Source organism: Mesoplodon bidens (assembly GCF_964165515.1).
Source record: "Mesoplodon bidens genome assembly, chromosome: 4".
NCBI lineage: Eukaryota > Metazoa > Chordata > Mammalia > Artiodactyla > Ziphiidae > Mesoplodon > Mesoplodon bidens.
Window position 1 is genome coordinate 93,435,514 of NC_138160.1, and position 15,837 is coordinate 93,451,350.

Genomic DNA, 15,837 nt, shown 5'->3' on the forward strand with positions numbered 1-15,837 from the left:
CTGAGACCCAACTCAGTAATTCATTAGAATAATGTGATATGAGTGAACACATAACTGAGCGCTAAATGAGCACATAATTAAAATACATTTGTATATTTTGTCCAGTGTGACATTTTTCCAACCAGAGTTTATTTTCTTAACTGATAGCTAATATCATCTTTCAGTGATACTAATATGTAACTTGATGTTTGTTAGAGAAGGCAGAGGAAAAACTCTTGTGTTAGAACTCGAAAGCCATACAAGACATGCCATTGAAATATTAGAAAAGGGTCTACGGCCATACCACCCTGAACGCGCCCGATCTCGTCTGAAATATTAGAAAAGATATCAGCATCTCTGTAATGAAACTAGAGCAAAGACATAAGAAATGAAAGAATGACTACAGTGAGAAAATGCCCTAGGCCTAATTAAAAAGGTACTAAAATCAGGCTCTAATGAACATGGATGAATACAACAGGGAAAATGTGTGGCAAGCATTGTACATTTTGGAAACGAGTTATTTAACAATGACTAAATATGCTAAATGTGTTATCATAGTAGAACAGTGTCATTCATCCATTGTCTTAAGTACTTACTCTAACATAAGAGTTGCTTTACAGGTGATATTATTGAAGTAAAAATCTCCAGAAAATATATGTAAGAGTCCAACTCAGGAACAGCACAGACATTAACAAATGCTGAGACTGAATACCTAGACAGACACACCTGAGTTTAGTCACAGACAGCAAACTTTACAAAATTAAACACTAGACTCACGAATTGAGTTTAGGAAGTATAAAATTAATTGCATTTGCAAAAAACATGTGGCTAATCAAGATGCATTAATATCTTATCAGATCTTAATAGTTACAGATGAATCATCATCTTATCTATGTCTGGTATAGCTAATGGAATCATCTGGTTGAAAAGAACCTCAAGAAACTATGATGAGGAAGAGATCTGGGTATCAGTTCAGTGTAACTTTAGGCAAATCAAGTCACCCAGACTACCTCGGGCCTCTGTTTTCACATATTTAAAAAGGGAAAGATGTGGGAAAGGGGCACACATGAGAGAACTGATTCCTAAAATTCTCTGTCACCTCATTTCACCCTTCAGTCTTCTGAAGGGAAGTAAGCAAACCAAAAACAACCACTGTTTAAATCTAACATAGCAGGGAAGTGAAGGAACTATAATTAACAAGAATCTTCAACTTATTTTCTTTTAGCAGAGAGAAAAAAAGAATCAAGTAAACAAATACAAGAAGTCTAGGTTTCCTTAAAAGAGAACTGCTTTTGTATTTTGTTGATGCACCAATGTAATCACAAAGTGATGGATGGCATTTCATACTAAGAGCTGTGATTAACATCAAAAGTGTCTTTAAAATAAAAATATATTGGTATGTTATACTAAATTTTCAACATCCTTGCAACCACAGAAGCAAGTCAATTTATGTAAAGACTAATTTAGTTTGCCTAGTGTGATATCTAACCTGTGTGTTTAACCTATTTAATAGATTTAATCTCAGAAATCAAATGCAAATTGTACCTATAACTTTGTTGTTGTTGTTGCGGTACGCGGGCCTCTCACTGCAGTGGCCTCTCCCGTTGCGGAGCACAGGCTCTGGACGCGCAGGCTCAGCGGCCATGGCTTATGGGCCCAGCCGCTCCGCGGCATGTGGGATCCTCCCGGACCGGGGCACAAACCCGTGTCCCCTGCATCGGCAGGCGGACCCTCAACCACTGCACCACCAGGGAAGCCCCTATACCTATAATATTTTAAATAGATGTGAGTAAAAAGATTAAAAAGTTATATTCTGTCCCTGAGGTATACCAAAAAATATTTTAAAAAATAAAAATAAAACATGACATATAGAGAGCTGTTGCATTAATTATTAGAAATGCACCCCACTTCCAAAAGAAATACTAAAGGACAAATTTGTTTGCAGTCCCTCCTCAGTTCAGAGCATTCTCCCTGCCTCTTCACACATCTCCACTTCAAAAATGTTCACTTTGTATTCTCTTTGCTCACACAAAGGACAATTCCTACCCCAAAGCACTACCCACATACTACAAGTATTTCTGACTTCTCCCATCAAATAAAATACCGTCTGCCTCCTTCCTCTGGAGCTTTGCAAAGTAATAAGAACTGAAGATTATTGCAACACATGTTAAAGTATTAAAAGGCAACCATACCTGAACGTCTACCTTTCCCAGGTATCTCATTTGTACCACAAAATGTGCCTTAAAACAAAGGAATGACTAACATAGAAATGTCAAGTTCTCCTTGAACAGTTAGTCAAAGAAATAGTTGGACTTCCACTTGTAAAAGTAGCAAACTACACAATTCGGACCAACTGTCCTTCTGAAGTCAACTTAAAAAGTTAGACAAAATATTAAAATAATCTTAAAACCATCAAATAACTACCAACATAGTGAGGAATGAATCACTAGTTCAAATTTACCAGAAGTCAAAACTCAGAAAGGTAAGCTCAGCTTTTGTGTGTGTGTGTGTGTCTATTACTTTTTTTGAATTTCTGAATTTTATTTTATTTTTTATATAGCAGGTTCTTATTAGTTATCTATTTTATACATATTAGTGTATACATGTCAATCCCAATCTCCCAATTCATCACACCACCACCTCCCCCCCATCATCACTTTCTCCACTTGGGTCCATACATTTGTTCTCTACAGGTAAGCTCAGCTTTTGCCTTCTGTGGGTCTGCCAATAAAAAAGTATTTAAGGGCTTCCCTGGTGGCGCAGTGGTTGAGAGTCCGCCTGCCGATGCAGGGGACACGGCTTCGTGCCCCGGTCTGGGAATATCCCACATGCCGTGGGGTGGCTGGGCCCGTGAGCCATGGCCGCTGAGCCTGTGCTCCACAACAGGAGAGGCCACAACAGTGAGAGGCCCACGTACCGCCAAAAAAAAAAAAAAAAAGTATTTAAGAGGCTGAGCTTTATAATTTGTTGCCTGCCTTGCAGGACTGGGGGACAAAAGTCAGAGTCTGGGACCCACTGAAGGTAAGGACAGTAATAAAAATGCCCTTGTCTTTGGGCTGGGACTCCAAAGGGATGCACCCTAAGAAGAGTAACAAAGAACCAGATGGTGGTCCAGAAAAGGTAAACATTTGAAATTGGATTAAGATGGTATCATATTCTTCGCAATAGCAAATGAAAATCTTCTCTAGAGAAAAATTCACTTCATTTTATACATCAAATTGTTTCTACAACAGACAACAGAATCAAACCCACAGAAACTTAACAATATTGGAATCATAAGACAGACTGAAAAATAACTATGCTTACTACATTCAAGGGTATAAAAGTTGAGCTTAACTATTTTTGCTTGAAACTGAAAATTATAAAAAGTGACATGGTAGATTTTAAAAAGAACCAAATAAAAATTCTAGTACTGAAAAAGACACCAATCCACACATTCATGAAGCCCCAAGAATCCAATGCCTAATCACAGCATAACAGAACAACAGAAAACCAAAGATAAAGATAAAAATCTTAAAAGCATCCAAAGGAAAATGTCAGATTTTTTTTTAAGGAAAATGATACACAAAGAGCTGAGGATTCAACAGCAATGAATGTGCTGAAATAAAGTAACCACCAACTTACCATGTACTGAAGTAGCTGCTAAACTAGAATTTTGTACCTAGCAAAAATATCCTTCAAGAATGAGGTAAAATAAAGACATTTCCAGGCAAACAGACTAAAGGAAATTCTAAAGAGTGTGTTTCACTGTCCTCAAAATCAAGGAAAATGGCCCTAAATGGAAGATCATAGGAAACGTAACAACATGGTAGACACATGCACTAACCTGAACTGAATATGGACGGTATAAAACAATAACAACAACAATGAGAAAGAGACTAAGAATGAATTAAAATGCACAACAATACTATATAAGTAGGGCTGCAAGTAAATATAATTAAAGTGTATCATCTGAGAAGAGGATAAAGGCATTGATTAACATTAGACTTTATAAAATGTATATTGTATTTCTTGAATAACTAGTAAAAGAAAAGAAAAAGAAGTCATAATTTCCAAATAATAAGAGGAAAAATGTAAAATGATAGAAGAGCCACCCATCTAGATGGCAAGAAAGTAGAGAAAGAGGAACAATTAACAAATAGGGCAGACATAAAGTACATGATAAGATGGGAGATTTAAACCCAATCACGTCACAGGAGACACATCTAAAACGTAATACAGAAAGACTGGAAGTAAAAGAATGGAAACAGATAAACCATGCAAACAATAATAAAAAGAAAGCTGGTACTGTTGTATCAATCCCAGACAAACTAGACCTTAATGCAAAAAGTACTTTCAGAATAAAAGAGAAATATTTCATAATGTTAAGTCACTAAGAAGATATAACCATTACACATTTCTATCCACCTACTAACACTGTCTGAAATATATAAAGCAAAACTTGAGAGAATACAAGGGGAAAAATCCACAGCGTAAATGGGATATTTTAACACACCCTTGTCTGTAACTAATACAAGCAAACAAAGGTCATTAATGATCCTGAAGATTTGAAATACGGGACTGAAAAGCATGACCTAATGGAAATATATAGAACACCAAATTCAATAACTGCAGAGAAAAAAAAGATAATATACTGGGCCACAGTGTAGTTCTCAAATTTTAAAGGCCTGAAGTCAGACCTCTGAAACACTGAAAGTGTTCTCTGATTACATTGTTATATTGTTAGAAATAAGGAACAAATTCAAAAATAATCAGAAAACATCCATGTGTTCAGAAATTGAGAAATATAATACTTTCAACTTATCCAAAAGTCAAAGTAAACACCAATGAAAATTAGAAAACATTTTAAATGAATTACAAAAGTACTACATATTAAAATTTGAATAATAGAGCTAGCTAAAACAGTGCTTAGAGGGAAATGCTTAAGCCTTAAATGCATATATTTAAAAGGAATAAATGCTGAAAAATAGTGATCTACAAGAAGTTAGCAAAAGAACAAAAAAGTAAATCCCAAAAAAGTAGAAGGAAGGAAATAAAGAGCAGAAATCAATGCAATAGAGAACAAATATATAATTTTTAACAAAGGATCAGCAAGATTCAAAATTTGATTCTTTTGAAAGACTACTAAATCTCCAGTGAGACTTATAAAGGAAAAAGAAAACGTACATATAGCCTATAGCAGACATGAGAAGGTAATGCTTTCCTGCAGTCATTAAAAGGATAATGATATTTATTATAAACAATTTTATGCCAGTAAATTTAAAAGTTTAGATGAAAAAGACAACCTCTTAGGGGGGAAATACCAAAATAATTAAGAAACAGAAAACCTGAATAGGCTTAAAAATGAGAAATCAAATTAGTAATTAAAAACCTTTCTGAGACTTCCCTGGTGGTGCAGTGGTTAAGAATCTGCCTGCCAATGAAGGGGACACGGGTTTGAGGCCTGGACTGGGAAGATCCCACATGCCACAGAGCAACTAAGCCCGTGCGCCACAACTACTGAGCCTGCGCGCCACAACTACTGAGCGCACGTGCCACAACTACTGAAGCCCGTGCGCTCTATGGCCCGTGTGTTGCAACTACTGAGACTGTGTGCTGCAACTACTGAAGCCCGCATGCCTAGAGCCTGTGCTCCGCAACAAGAGAAGCCGCTGCAATGAGAAGCCCACGTACTGCAATGAAGAGTAGCCCCCACTCACCGCAACTAGAGAAAGCCCGCACAAGCAATGAAGACCCAATGCAGCCAAAAATAAATTTTAAAAATATATTGGAAAAAAGAAAGCAAAAATGGTAAAATAAACATAAACCATATATTAAATAAAATAAATAAAAACCTTTCCACAAATTAAATTCCCAGCCCAGATAGCTTCTCTGCCAGATCCTTGCAAGAATTTAAAGAAAAAATAATTCTAGTCCTACACAAACTTTTCCAGAATAGAAAATGAGGGTCAGCTCATTTTACAAGGCTAGCATAATGTTGACTGTTGATTTCAAATCCTGACAAGGACAATATAGGTCACGTCACTCATGAACACTGATGCAAAACCATTAGCAAAATATTAACAAACTGAATCCAGAAATATGTAAAAAGAATAATATGGTAAAACCAAATTAGGTTTATCTCAGGAATCAGGTTAGGTTTAGCATTTTAAATGATATATAATTCAATATATTAACATAGTGAAGGAGAAAATTCATATGGCAATGAAAAGCTTCAACAGCAACAAAAAAAGCATTCAATTCAAACAAACAGAACAAAACACAAAATTCTTAGTAAACTAGGTATAGGAGCGAACTTCTTCAACATGATAAAGGTTTTCACAAAAACAAAACAAAACAGAAAACAAACATTCAGCGAACATACTTGGAGTGAAAGAGTAAAAGCTTTCTCTCTCTTTTTTTTTTTTTTTTTTTTTTTTTTGCGGTACGCGGGCCTCTCACTGCTGTGGCCTCTCCAGCTGCCGAGCACAGGCTCCAGACACGCAGACTCAGCTCAGCGGCCATGGCTCACGGGCCTAGCCGCTCTGCAGCATGTGGGATCCTCCCAGACCGGGGCACGAACTCGCGTCCCCTGCATTGGCAGGTGGACTCTCAACCACTGCACCACCAGGGAAGCCCCAAGCTTTCTCTTTTGAGATCAGGAACCAGAAGGGAGAGTAGCTCTGGGATGATGGCAGTGCTCTATTTCTTGACCAGAGTAATGACTTCATGTGTGTTTACAGTAACACATTAAGTTCTTCATGTTATGTTTTATGTAGACTTTGAAATATATGTTAAAGACAAAAAAGGAAGAAATACTTGGAGATGAACAAAAGGTTGACCTAGCCTATCACTCAAGCTCAGCAACTCTGTAGGTCCTAATTTTTTTCCCTGTTATGATTACCGTACTTTCAAACCACTTAACATTTATCGGGCCTATAAGACATTGTACAATTTGGCAGTATGTATCATAAACTTTAAAAATGTTTAATTGAATAAGGACATGAAGCCTTATCCAGTAACTCCATCATCTATGAGCTTATCCTAAGGAAGAAGACCAAGATAAAAAAAAAAATCCATAATGCGTTAAGATGTTCATTGCCCATATGATAATAAAATAGAGAACAACTAAATAACCAACTACAGGAAATAGTTAAGAAAAATAATTTTTATAATGGGATTATTATACAGTCAATAAAAATAAGATTTACAGGGCTTCCCTGGTGGCGCAGTGGTTGAGAGTTCGCCTGCCGATGCATGGGACGCGGGTTCGAGCCCTGGTCCAGGAAGATCCCACATGCCGCGGGGCAAATGGGCCTGTGCACAACTGCTGAGCCTGTGCTCTAGAGCCTGCGAGCCACAACTACTGAGGCCCATGTGCCTAGAACCCGTGCTCTGCAATAAGAGAAGCCACCACAGAGAGAAGCCTGCTCACCGTGACAAAGAGTAGCCCCTGCTCACCGCAACTAGAGAAAACCCGCACGCAGCAACGAAGACACAACACAGACAAAAAAAAAAGAACTGAAGAAAATAATCACAAATCTAAAGTATCCTAAATATTAAAAAACGTTACTTTAAAATATAACTTTAATATTTCAGTTTTTATCTCAGTATGATTTTATTCAGATAAATTATTTTCTAACATTTAAATTGTGTAATCTATGATATGCTAATTACTTAGAACAGAGATAATTTCTAATTATTTAGTATTTAAAATATTATAACTTTAATTAGATCCCCAAAGATATATCATCTCCAATTTTCTTGCCAATAACATTCCCATAACTGTAAAACAGTTTGCTCCTTGACAGCTAAAGGAGAAAATGATCTACAAACAGGCTTCAGGTAGTTATTCCTATAAAAACAAAATAACTGTTAGTCTCTGAATATAAGACTGTTAATGGCTCCTCAGTTTCTTGAGCAGCCATTTTTCTACCTCAGTGTTGCCAACCCTGGTGTTTTCTGACCAGTTTTGAGAGATGTCGCAAGTAATTTGATATCAGTAATAAAGTACAACTGTTTTTAAAGCTTATCATTAGAAATAATAATAAATTGAAGCAAACATAAGGTTATCCCCATATGACTTACTATACTTTGCATCCCAGTATACTTTATTGAGAGAGAGAAAAAACTGTAAAGATAAAGCTTACATGTAGGGAATTCCACATTCACTTATTCAATGTTTACTAAGCATCTATTAGAGGCCAGAGAACTAGAGGCACTGTGCTAACAACTGAAATAGAGTTGAAAATCATTAGATCATAGGGTTAAATATAACTGGCATCTTAGCATTTAAAGCCTTGAACAGACTAACCCAATCCTACTTTTCACTACTCACCCAACACAAACTGTCTTCTTTAGTTCTCTGACTTTCTTTTAAAACACTGTAGACTTTGCCTGCTGCCACACCTCTGCTCAAGCTGTTCCCCAGCCTAAATGCTTTTTTGTTCATTCACCAGCACCTTAGACTGTTCACCGCAAGCTAGGCACTATGCTTGGCATGATAGAAGAAAAAAGCCTTTTCTATCCTTTGTATCCTTTGAAGTCCAGGTCAAGTTCCACCTCTTTCTCAGAGATTTACTCACTACCCTCTCCATACTCGGGCTGCTATAACTATTATTGTCCAAAACAGTAGCTCTCAATCTTCTATATAAGAACCCATTTTTAGTACCAAAATGTTTCATGAATTCCATTCTCACTCCCCAGGTGATCTCATCTGGTCCCATGGCCCTAAATACCATCTATACACTGATAATTTCCAAATGTTTCCAAATGTTCCAAATGTTTATCTCTAGCATTGAATATATATACCTACTGAATGTCTCCAGTTGGTTTATGTAATAGGTATTTCAAACAAAGCCACATCCACAACAAATCTCCTGATTTAACTTTCCAAACCTGCTTCCCACCAACCCCTAACCCTTGCCCCATAGTCTCTATCTCAAGAAGATATACCATCTTTCAACCAGTTGCTCATGTCAAAAATTTTGGAGTCATCCTTTATTTCTCTTTCCCTCACACTCCACATCAATTCCATCAATGAATTCTCATTACTTTACTTTCTAAATATAACACAAATCTGACCACTTCTCTGGCCCTCCACCACGACAACCCTGCCCAAGCACCATATTTCCAACCTAGATTACTGTAAGATTTTCCTAACTGGTCTTCCTGCTTCCATTCTTGCCTCATACAATCAATTTTCTACACATAGCCAGAGTAAACCTCTCAAAAAACAAGTCAAACCTGGATATTCCCATGCTTAACACCCTTCAATGGTTTCCACCTCACGCAATAAAATCAAGTCTTCAAGTGACCTTCAAAACCCTACTTGATCTAACCTCTGTGTACCTGTCCTACCACCTCTTCTGCCACACTCCCCTTCTCTCTCTACTTCAGCCATACTAGCCTCCGTGTTGTGCTTCCAACATGCCAAAGACACTTACTTCTATCTTAGAAGTCGCTGCTTCTTCTACCTGAACATTTTCCCCCAGATAGTTCCATGGCTTACTACACTTCATTCAGGTCTCTCAGCTCAAAGGGCTTCTCAAAAAGCCTTCCCTCACCAACCTAGCTGAAGTAGTATCCCATTACTTTTTATCCCCTGAAACCTGTTTTATTTTACTTCAAAGCCTATTAGCTACCTGATGTATGTGAGTGTGTGTGTGTGAGTGAGTGTGCGTGCACACATGTGTAATGTCTACTGTCTCCCTAACATTTAAGCTCAAAGAAAGCATAGGCTCTGTTTTGTTTCCCACTGTTGTCACATTTTGTGCAAACAGCAGGCTCTCAAAAATATTTGTTGAATGAATGAATGATGGTAATTGGTTTTATTTTTGTTGAGAAAATAATGACAAAACACTACTAGAATTCAGTAAGGCTTTCAAATGAATTCATACGCAATCACAAGAGCATTACACACATACTTTGGTGGTAGAAGGAGTACAATGTTCATAATTCAAGGTTCAATAACAACCACTGAAGGAATGGGGCCTTCTTGTTTTTCTCTGCCCCTTCCCACATCCTTCCTCCATCATTCATTAATTCTTTCCATAAATGGCTACTGTGTACCATTAAGCCAGAGAGTATTCTGGACATTAAGAATACAAAGATAAGTAAGACAAGGTAATTCATGAGACATAAAAATAATACCCATAGAGTATGACATGTAATAGAGATATATAAGTTGTAACATAACGGAGGAAGTAATCAACAAATACTTGCAAAATCAAATACAAAAGATATTCTTCACTTTACCTTATATATGAAATGAGGGTATTAAGTCTGAAAATGTTACAGTAATTTGCTACCATGAGATAAGCTAGCTTGAGAATGAAATCAAAACAAGGGGAATGGCAGAGCAGAACGAATCACAGAGAAACTGAGCCAAGTCCTTGATGATTTCAGGCTGGATGAAGCCCTAGCTGAAGTTCAATTACAAGATCTAATCATGCCTTTTATTGTTTAAGCAGTTTGAATTTGGTTTTCTGTCACTTGGAATATAAGTATACAGATGAATCTCAGTGAATTCTCTCAAAAACCAAAGCATTTGCTATTTCAGTGTATAGGGGTACTACTGGCATTTTGGAAGGGACAATTCTTGTTTTGTGGGCAAACATCATAGGACACTCAGTGTACCTGGTCTCTACCTGGTAATTGTCAGTAGGACCTCACAATCACTATGACAACCAAAAGTATCGCCATATATTTCCAAATACCTCCCACCTCCAAGGGGAACCACAAATCTATTCCCTAATAGTTGTTATATATATATCCATTTCTCATAGTGCATGCGTAAGTGTACTTAACAACAACCTTAAAAGAACTGGGATATACCACTCAAATATCCTAATTTTATATGATAATCTAATTTTAATCAGTCATCCATGACTAGCTTAATGATTGGCCAAAATCCCATGTATAGCTTATATCAACTCAGTGCTTTAAGTTTGCTAATACTTAATAATAAAATAAATAAAATAAAATAAAATAAATTCTCATTTATTTAAGCTTACTTCTCCATACAATACTATCAAGATACGTCACGGACATTGTTGGTTACCTTCCCTGTAGCCATTCACCTAATTTCCTTCTAGACTGAAATGTCAGATATTGGTTTTTCCAGCCCCCTTGCAACTAGGGCATAAGCATGCCAGGATGACATCTGATACAGGGCTTCAGTGAAGGGTTTACTTGCCTCATCAAGAGATGGGAGGGCAAACTTCCTCCTGTCTTTGGTGGATATGTAAGAAAGTGATGCCTGGAGCAGAAAGAGCAACATGCAGCCATGAGAGGATAAACCTGAGCACAAAGGTCAGCAGCTGTGGATAAAGATTAAAAGCACTTGGATCCTTGATAACATCACTGTGCTGTTAAACTGACTCACCATGGAATCCTCCAACTCTGAACTTCTTTCTATGCGAGATACTGTTTACATCACTGTTAGTTCAGTATTACGTAACCTGGGGCCCAACTAATATAAGGTATGTTCAAGCTCTGATATCTGAATGAAAGTGGGACAAGAACCAAGATGACTACAAGGTTTCAAGACTGGGTGGCTGAGAGAAAGGTGGTTAGAAAAAGGAAATCAGGAGGAAAAGAAATATATATACCTTCACACATGCACATGGAAACACATTAGGTGAGGGTAGGTGGATGGAAATCAAATTGATTCAGTGTGGTATGAGGTAAGCTTACATTAGTACATCTAAGGTAGAGATATATATAGCAAGGGGTAGAAGGGAAGTAGAGTTACAGCACTGAGAAACACACACACAAAAATGATGACTTACATCATTTAAAAGAGGACATGATCACCAAAAGAACACAGTGAAAAGCAAAGAAACCCCTGAAAACGCTTGTTATCTCCCCATGATCCATTCCACCTTCCTCTCATTTTAGATGGGATTTATCCACTGATTAGGCCAATTAGAATAGGTCCATCCCTCTTGACAAAGCTATTGTGACAGACTTGGTTGGCACCATGATCTTCTCCATTTGTTCAATCAAAGTAAAGCTTAGGACTTTTGGGCAAAGGCTAGGAGAAGAGAAGACTTCTCTCTTTGAAAGTCAATGAAGAAGGGTTTAACACGAGCATTGCCGACACCTGTCTTTTTCTAGAAGGGAAGCCAGTCTGAGCATGAAGCCCAAACAGGAGGACAAAGTTTAGCGAAAAGCAGAAAAACAGAACCTCTGCCCTGATAACAAAGCTAAGTTTATGAACAAACTACTCTTTAAACCAATTCTACTTACGCACTGGCCAATTACCTGAGCTAATACATTTCTTTTGTTTTTAAGACCACTTTGCATCCTAACTGATGTAGGAAACAGCTATGCTTAGCGGGGAGAGCAAAATCAAGACAGTGCAGGAAACGCAAAGAAGTTTTCAGAGAAGTAAGAGAATCAGGAAGTACAATGCACAAGAACCAAGAAATCAGATCATTTTATTCCTATAGAATATATTTCAAAAATGGTCTAAGGAAACCAAGGATGACTGAGGAAAGGCCATTAGATTTGGTAATTAGACTGTCATAGGTGACTTAAGAAAGCAATTTCAGTGCTGAAATGGTAAAGGAAGTCAGAGTGTAAAGGAAAGAATAATTTATATTTTTAAGAACTCCATAATGTACCAAGCCCTTGGAAAGACATGTAACATGGGTTAAACTCCTTCTATTACAACTCTGTGAGGTAACTGTAACATTCTATTTTATAGATAAAGAATAGAGTCTCAGTAGTAACTTGCCCACAGACACATAGCCAGTAAATTGGTTTTAGCAGACTTCAAAACCAGATCTATGTGGCTTAAAAATCAATGTTCTTCCTACTATACCAGGCTCCTGGGATTAAAGAATAAAAATACAGTGGCACAACAGGCTCAAGATTCAGACGGGCCTCCTTGAATTGCACAGCACAGAGCACTGTATTTTGGCAGCCCTGTAAAAGGTATACATAAATATGTATATAGGTTACAGAGGGAGAGACTGAAAAAGGAGTGATATTGGACAATTATGGAGAAAGAAAGATGGAGAGGGATGATCGTGGACACATTTGGAGAAGGTTGCTCTTGAAAAAAAAGGAAGGACATTTCTTCTCTTGAGATATGAGTAAATAAGGAAATGATACCAAGATAGAAAAGACTGTACCTCAGATGGTTGAGATTTTTCTCAGGAAAGGAAGAGTTATTTGCTATAAAAACCTTCAGGAAATAAGACAAAAAGGAACACAATCAACACTAAAGATCCAGCAGATAAGCAGAACACTAATTGGTATGGAAGCAAACCAATATCCTCACATAACTGTCTCTTGTATCTTTCAGGATTTCTGGGGTCAAACTGACAAAGCTAGTGATGAGACTTGTTCAGGACAGGGGACTAGAAAGATAAACCTACAGAAAGTAAAGCATTCTAAAGCATCAATGACAGCTTGGTAAAAACTGATGACCATGGGATCCTAGTTACAAGGGGAGGCAAATGAGTTGCAGCAGTAGGCTAATGGGTTGAATGAATAGAGAGACAAAGAGGGGTGTTTTCCTAAAGAGAGGAAGAGGGGGAGAGAAAGAGAGAGAAAACAGGTTCTATTAAGAGTGGAAGAGTGATTGTTTGTGGCCAGAAAGGTCTCGACACAATGCCCAGGGCAGTGAGCCACTGACTGGGGCTCAGCAGTCCTACATCCTTTCAGCTTAAAGCACAAAACTAGAGACAACCAGCTCTAAAAACATGCAGTCCTTGGTTGTAGAAAAGTGAAGGCTAGCAACAAACAAATGAATTAATTAGCCCATACAGGAATCAAACATTAAACTACCTCCTCTCCTTTTAAAATGAACAATTCTAGCTCCAAAGTCAAAAGTCTACAATAAAGCGTAAGGCAGAGGTGTGTCATGAAGAATGAAAAGTAAACAAATCTTTCAAGCCAATTGTAACCCACCTGTTAAAGATTTCTAGTATAGAATTCAAATAGGGCAAGGATAGTTTGTGCTTTAATAACTTTGGAGAGCATCTAGCAGAGCTTCAACAAAATGATATCACTCAATTTAATGTTAATTTTAAAAGGTCCACCCATTTGCAATCTCAATGGATAAGCTGCCATTTATATTTATAACCTCATTTTTACCATTCTGGGGCTCTTGACACATTATCCAACTACAGGAAAAGGTGGGAGAATCAGCCATAGCAACTTCCTCCCCTACCACTTCGATCCTGCAGTTTGCACTTATGAACTCTGGCAAGGTACCATGTTATTTAGGACTTCTTACACCAATAATTCTGACTTCTCTTGCCCCAATATTAAAGGAAGGAGAAATGAGACTGGCACAGGCTAAATTTAACAGAAAATATCAAGTACTATAAAGATTGTTAAGTAGTAGCAACAACTGAGAATCCAAGAAATTTGAGAAGTTTTGAGTTTAAAAAGCTTTTTCTCCATTTTAGTCCTTTCTAAATAAAACAAAGGGCTTGGACAGTACGGGATTCTAAGGCTTTAGTGGACAATGTAAGCTAACACTGAATAAAAGAATCACTTAAATCACCCTTTCTTGTACTATTACATTTCTTACATTCATAAAGCCTTTTTAGGAAACGAACACTTCCCAATTCTTTTCCTAGATCTAGAACACTTACGTCCCCCACCCAAAGTTTACAGACCAGATTTGCGATAGTGAGAAAAAGATTAATTTAGATGATCAATCATTTGCCGTCACCGGCACCATTCCTCAACTCTGCAGGAGTTCGATGGGTCAAGGAGTCAAACTCTCCCAAACCATCCCAGTCTCCTGGGGACTGGATTCCCCCAACAAGGTGAACAAAATCCACTGGCCTCTGGATAACAAGCTTTTTCTTTGTAATTCTGTAAGCCAGGCTATCGGCTAAGCTTCCCAGACAGTTAAAAACTTTTAAAGGAAGCAAGAAGATCGAAACCAGGAAGATGGGGAGGCGACTAAAACAGGAGGACGACCCACCCACCTAACGCGAAGGAGAGACCGCTTGCAGGGCTGACGCTTCACTAGGAGCCAGGAAAGGTGCGGAGGGCGTCAGGCGTCGCAACCCCCACCCACTGGGTGAGAACGGAGGACCTGCAAAGCCAGGGGCCAACTGGAGGCCTGAAAGAGGGCGCGGGGCGGGGAGGGGGTGGGACGTGGACACAAGGGAGCGGCAGAGTCCGGCTGAGCACCACTAGGGTCTAAGCAACGGCGGGGCAAAGCCGACAAAGGTCTGCCAAAGGAGGAGACGCCGAAGCTTGCAGCTTCACTCACCTGCCAGACGTTCGCCCCGAGGACAGAATAACGGACGCAGCCCCGGCGCTTCCTCTCCTGCCGGACACAGCCCCTGCCGCCGCCGGAGCTCCAGGACCCGAGAGGACAGGGTGGTACCGAAGCAGGCAACGCGGCGACCGGACCCGAGCCGAGGGAGGCGTACATAGGGGGCACCGGGGGGCTCGGGAAGGCAACTCTGTGCTTCGCCTTCCTTACCGGTAGCCAACAGTGCTTCCCAGGAACAGCATTCTGCCAGCCTCAGCCCGCTGCTCCCGGGCCTTCACCCGCAGTACCCCTCCCCACCCCCCAGCAGCGGCCGGGTTTCCGGCGGCCACACCCCGCCCCCTCGCTACTTGGCCTCCGCCATCTTGTCGGAAGCGGGAAGAATGCAGTGCGCAGGCGTGCGCCGAGGTTGCCGGCGTCCCCTACCCTCGCGGAGAGGGAGCTAAATAATGCGCAGCCGTGTCCCGCTTCGGCGTTGCTGTCTTCTGCCTTGCACGGATGCTGCCGGCTTCTCCTGAATTGTACTGCGGCCAGATTAATACACCTTTCTGCGCACCCCGCAGTCATTCTGCAAAAACCTATCTCATGCCTAGTATGTGCCAGGTCCCAGGCTAGGCGCTGATGATAGA

At 39.2% G+C, this 15,837-nt stretch overlaps 1 protein-coding gene across 7 annotated transcripts in view; it reads right to left on the minus strand.

Annotated features, from left to right (window-relative positions):
• APC (APC regulator of WNT signaling pathway) overlaps positions 1-15,523 on the minus strand; it is a 138,426-nt gene extending 122,903 nt beyond the window's left edge. For 4 of the 7 annotated variants that reach the window (XM_081231308.1, XM_081231320.1, XM_081231317.1 and 1 more), the window contains exon 1: positions 15,206-15,291. Coding sequence is in view for 3 of the 7 variants with exons in the window: in XM_081231313.1 (XP_081087439.1) it covers positions 15,206-15,370 (165 nt within the window). In the remaining 4 variants the exon portion in view is untranslated. Of the gene's footprint in view, positions 1-15,205 lie in introns of all 7 variants that reach the window. The other 3 variants (XM_081231313.1, XM_081231312.1, XM_081231311.1) reach the window with 1 other exon arrangement.
• Between the last annotated feature and the right edge of the window lie 314 nt (positions 15,524-15,837).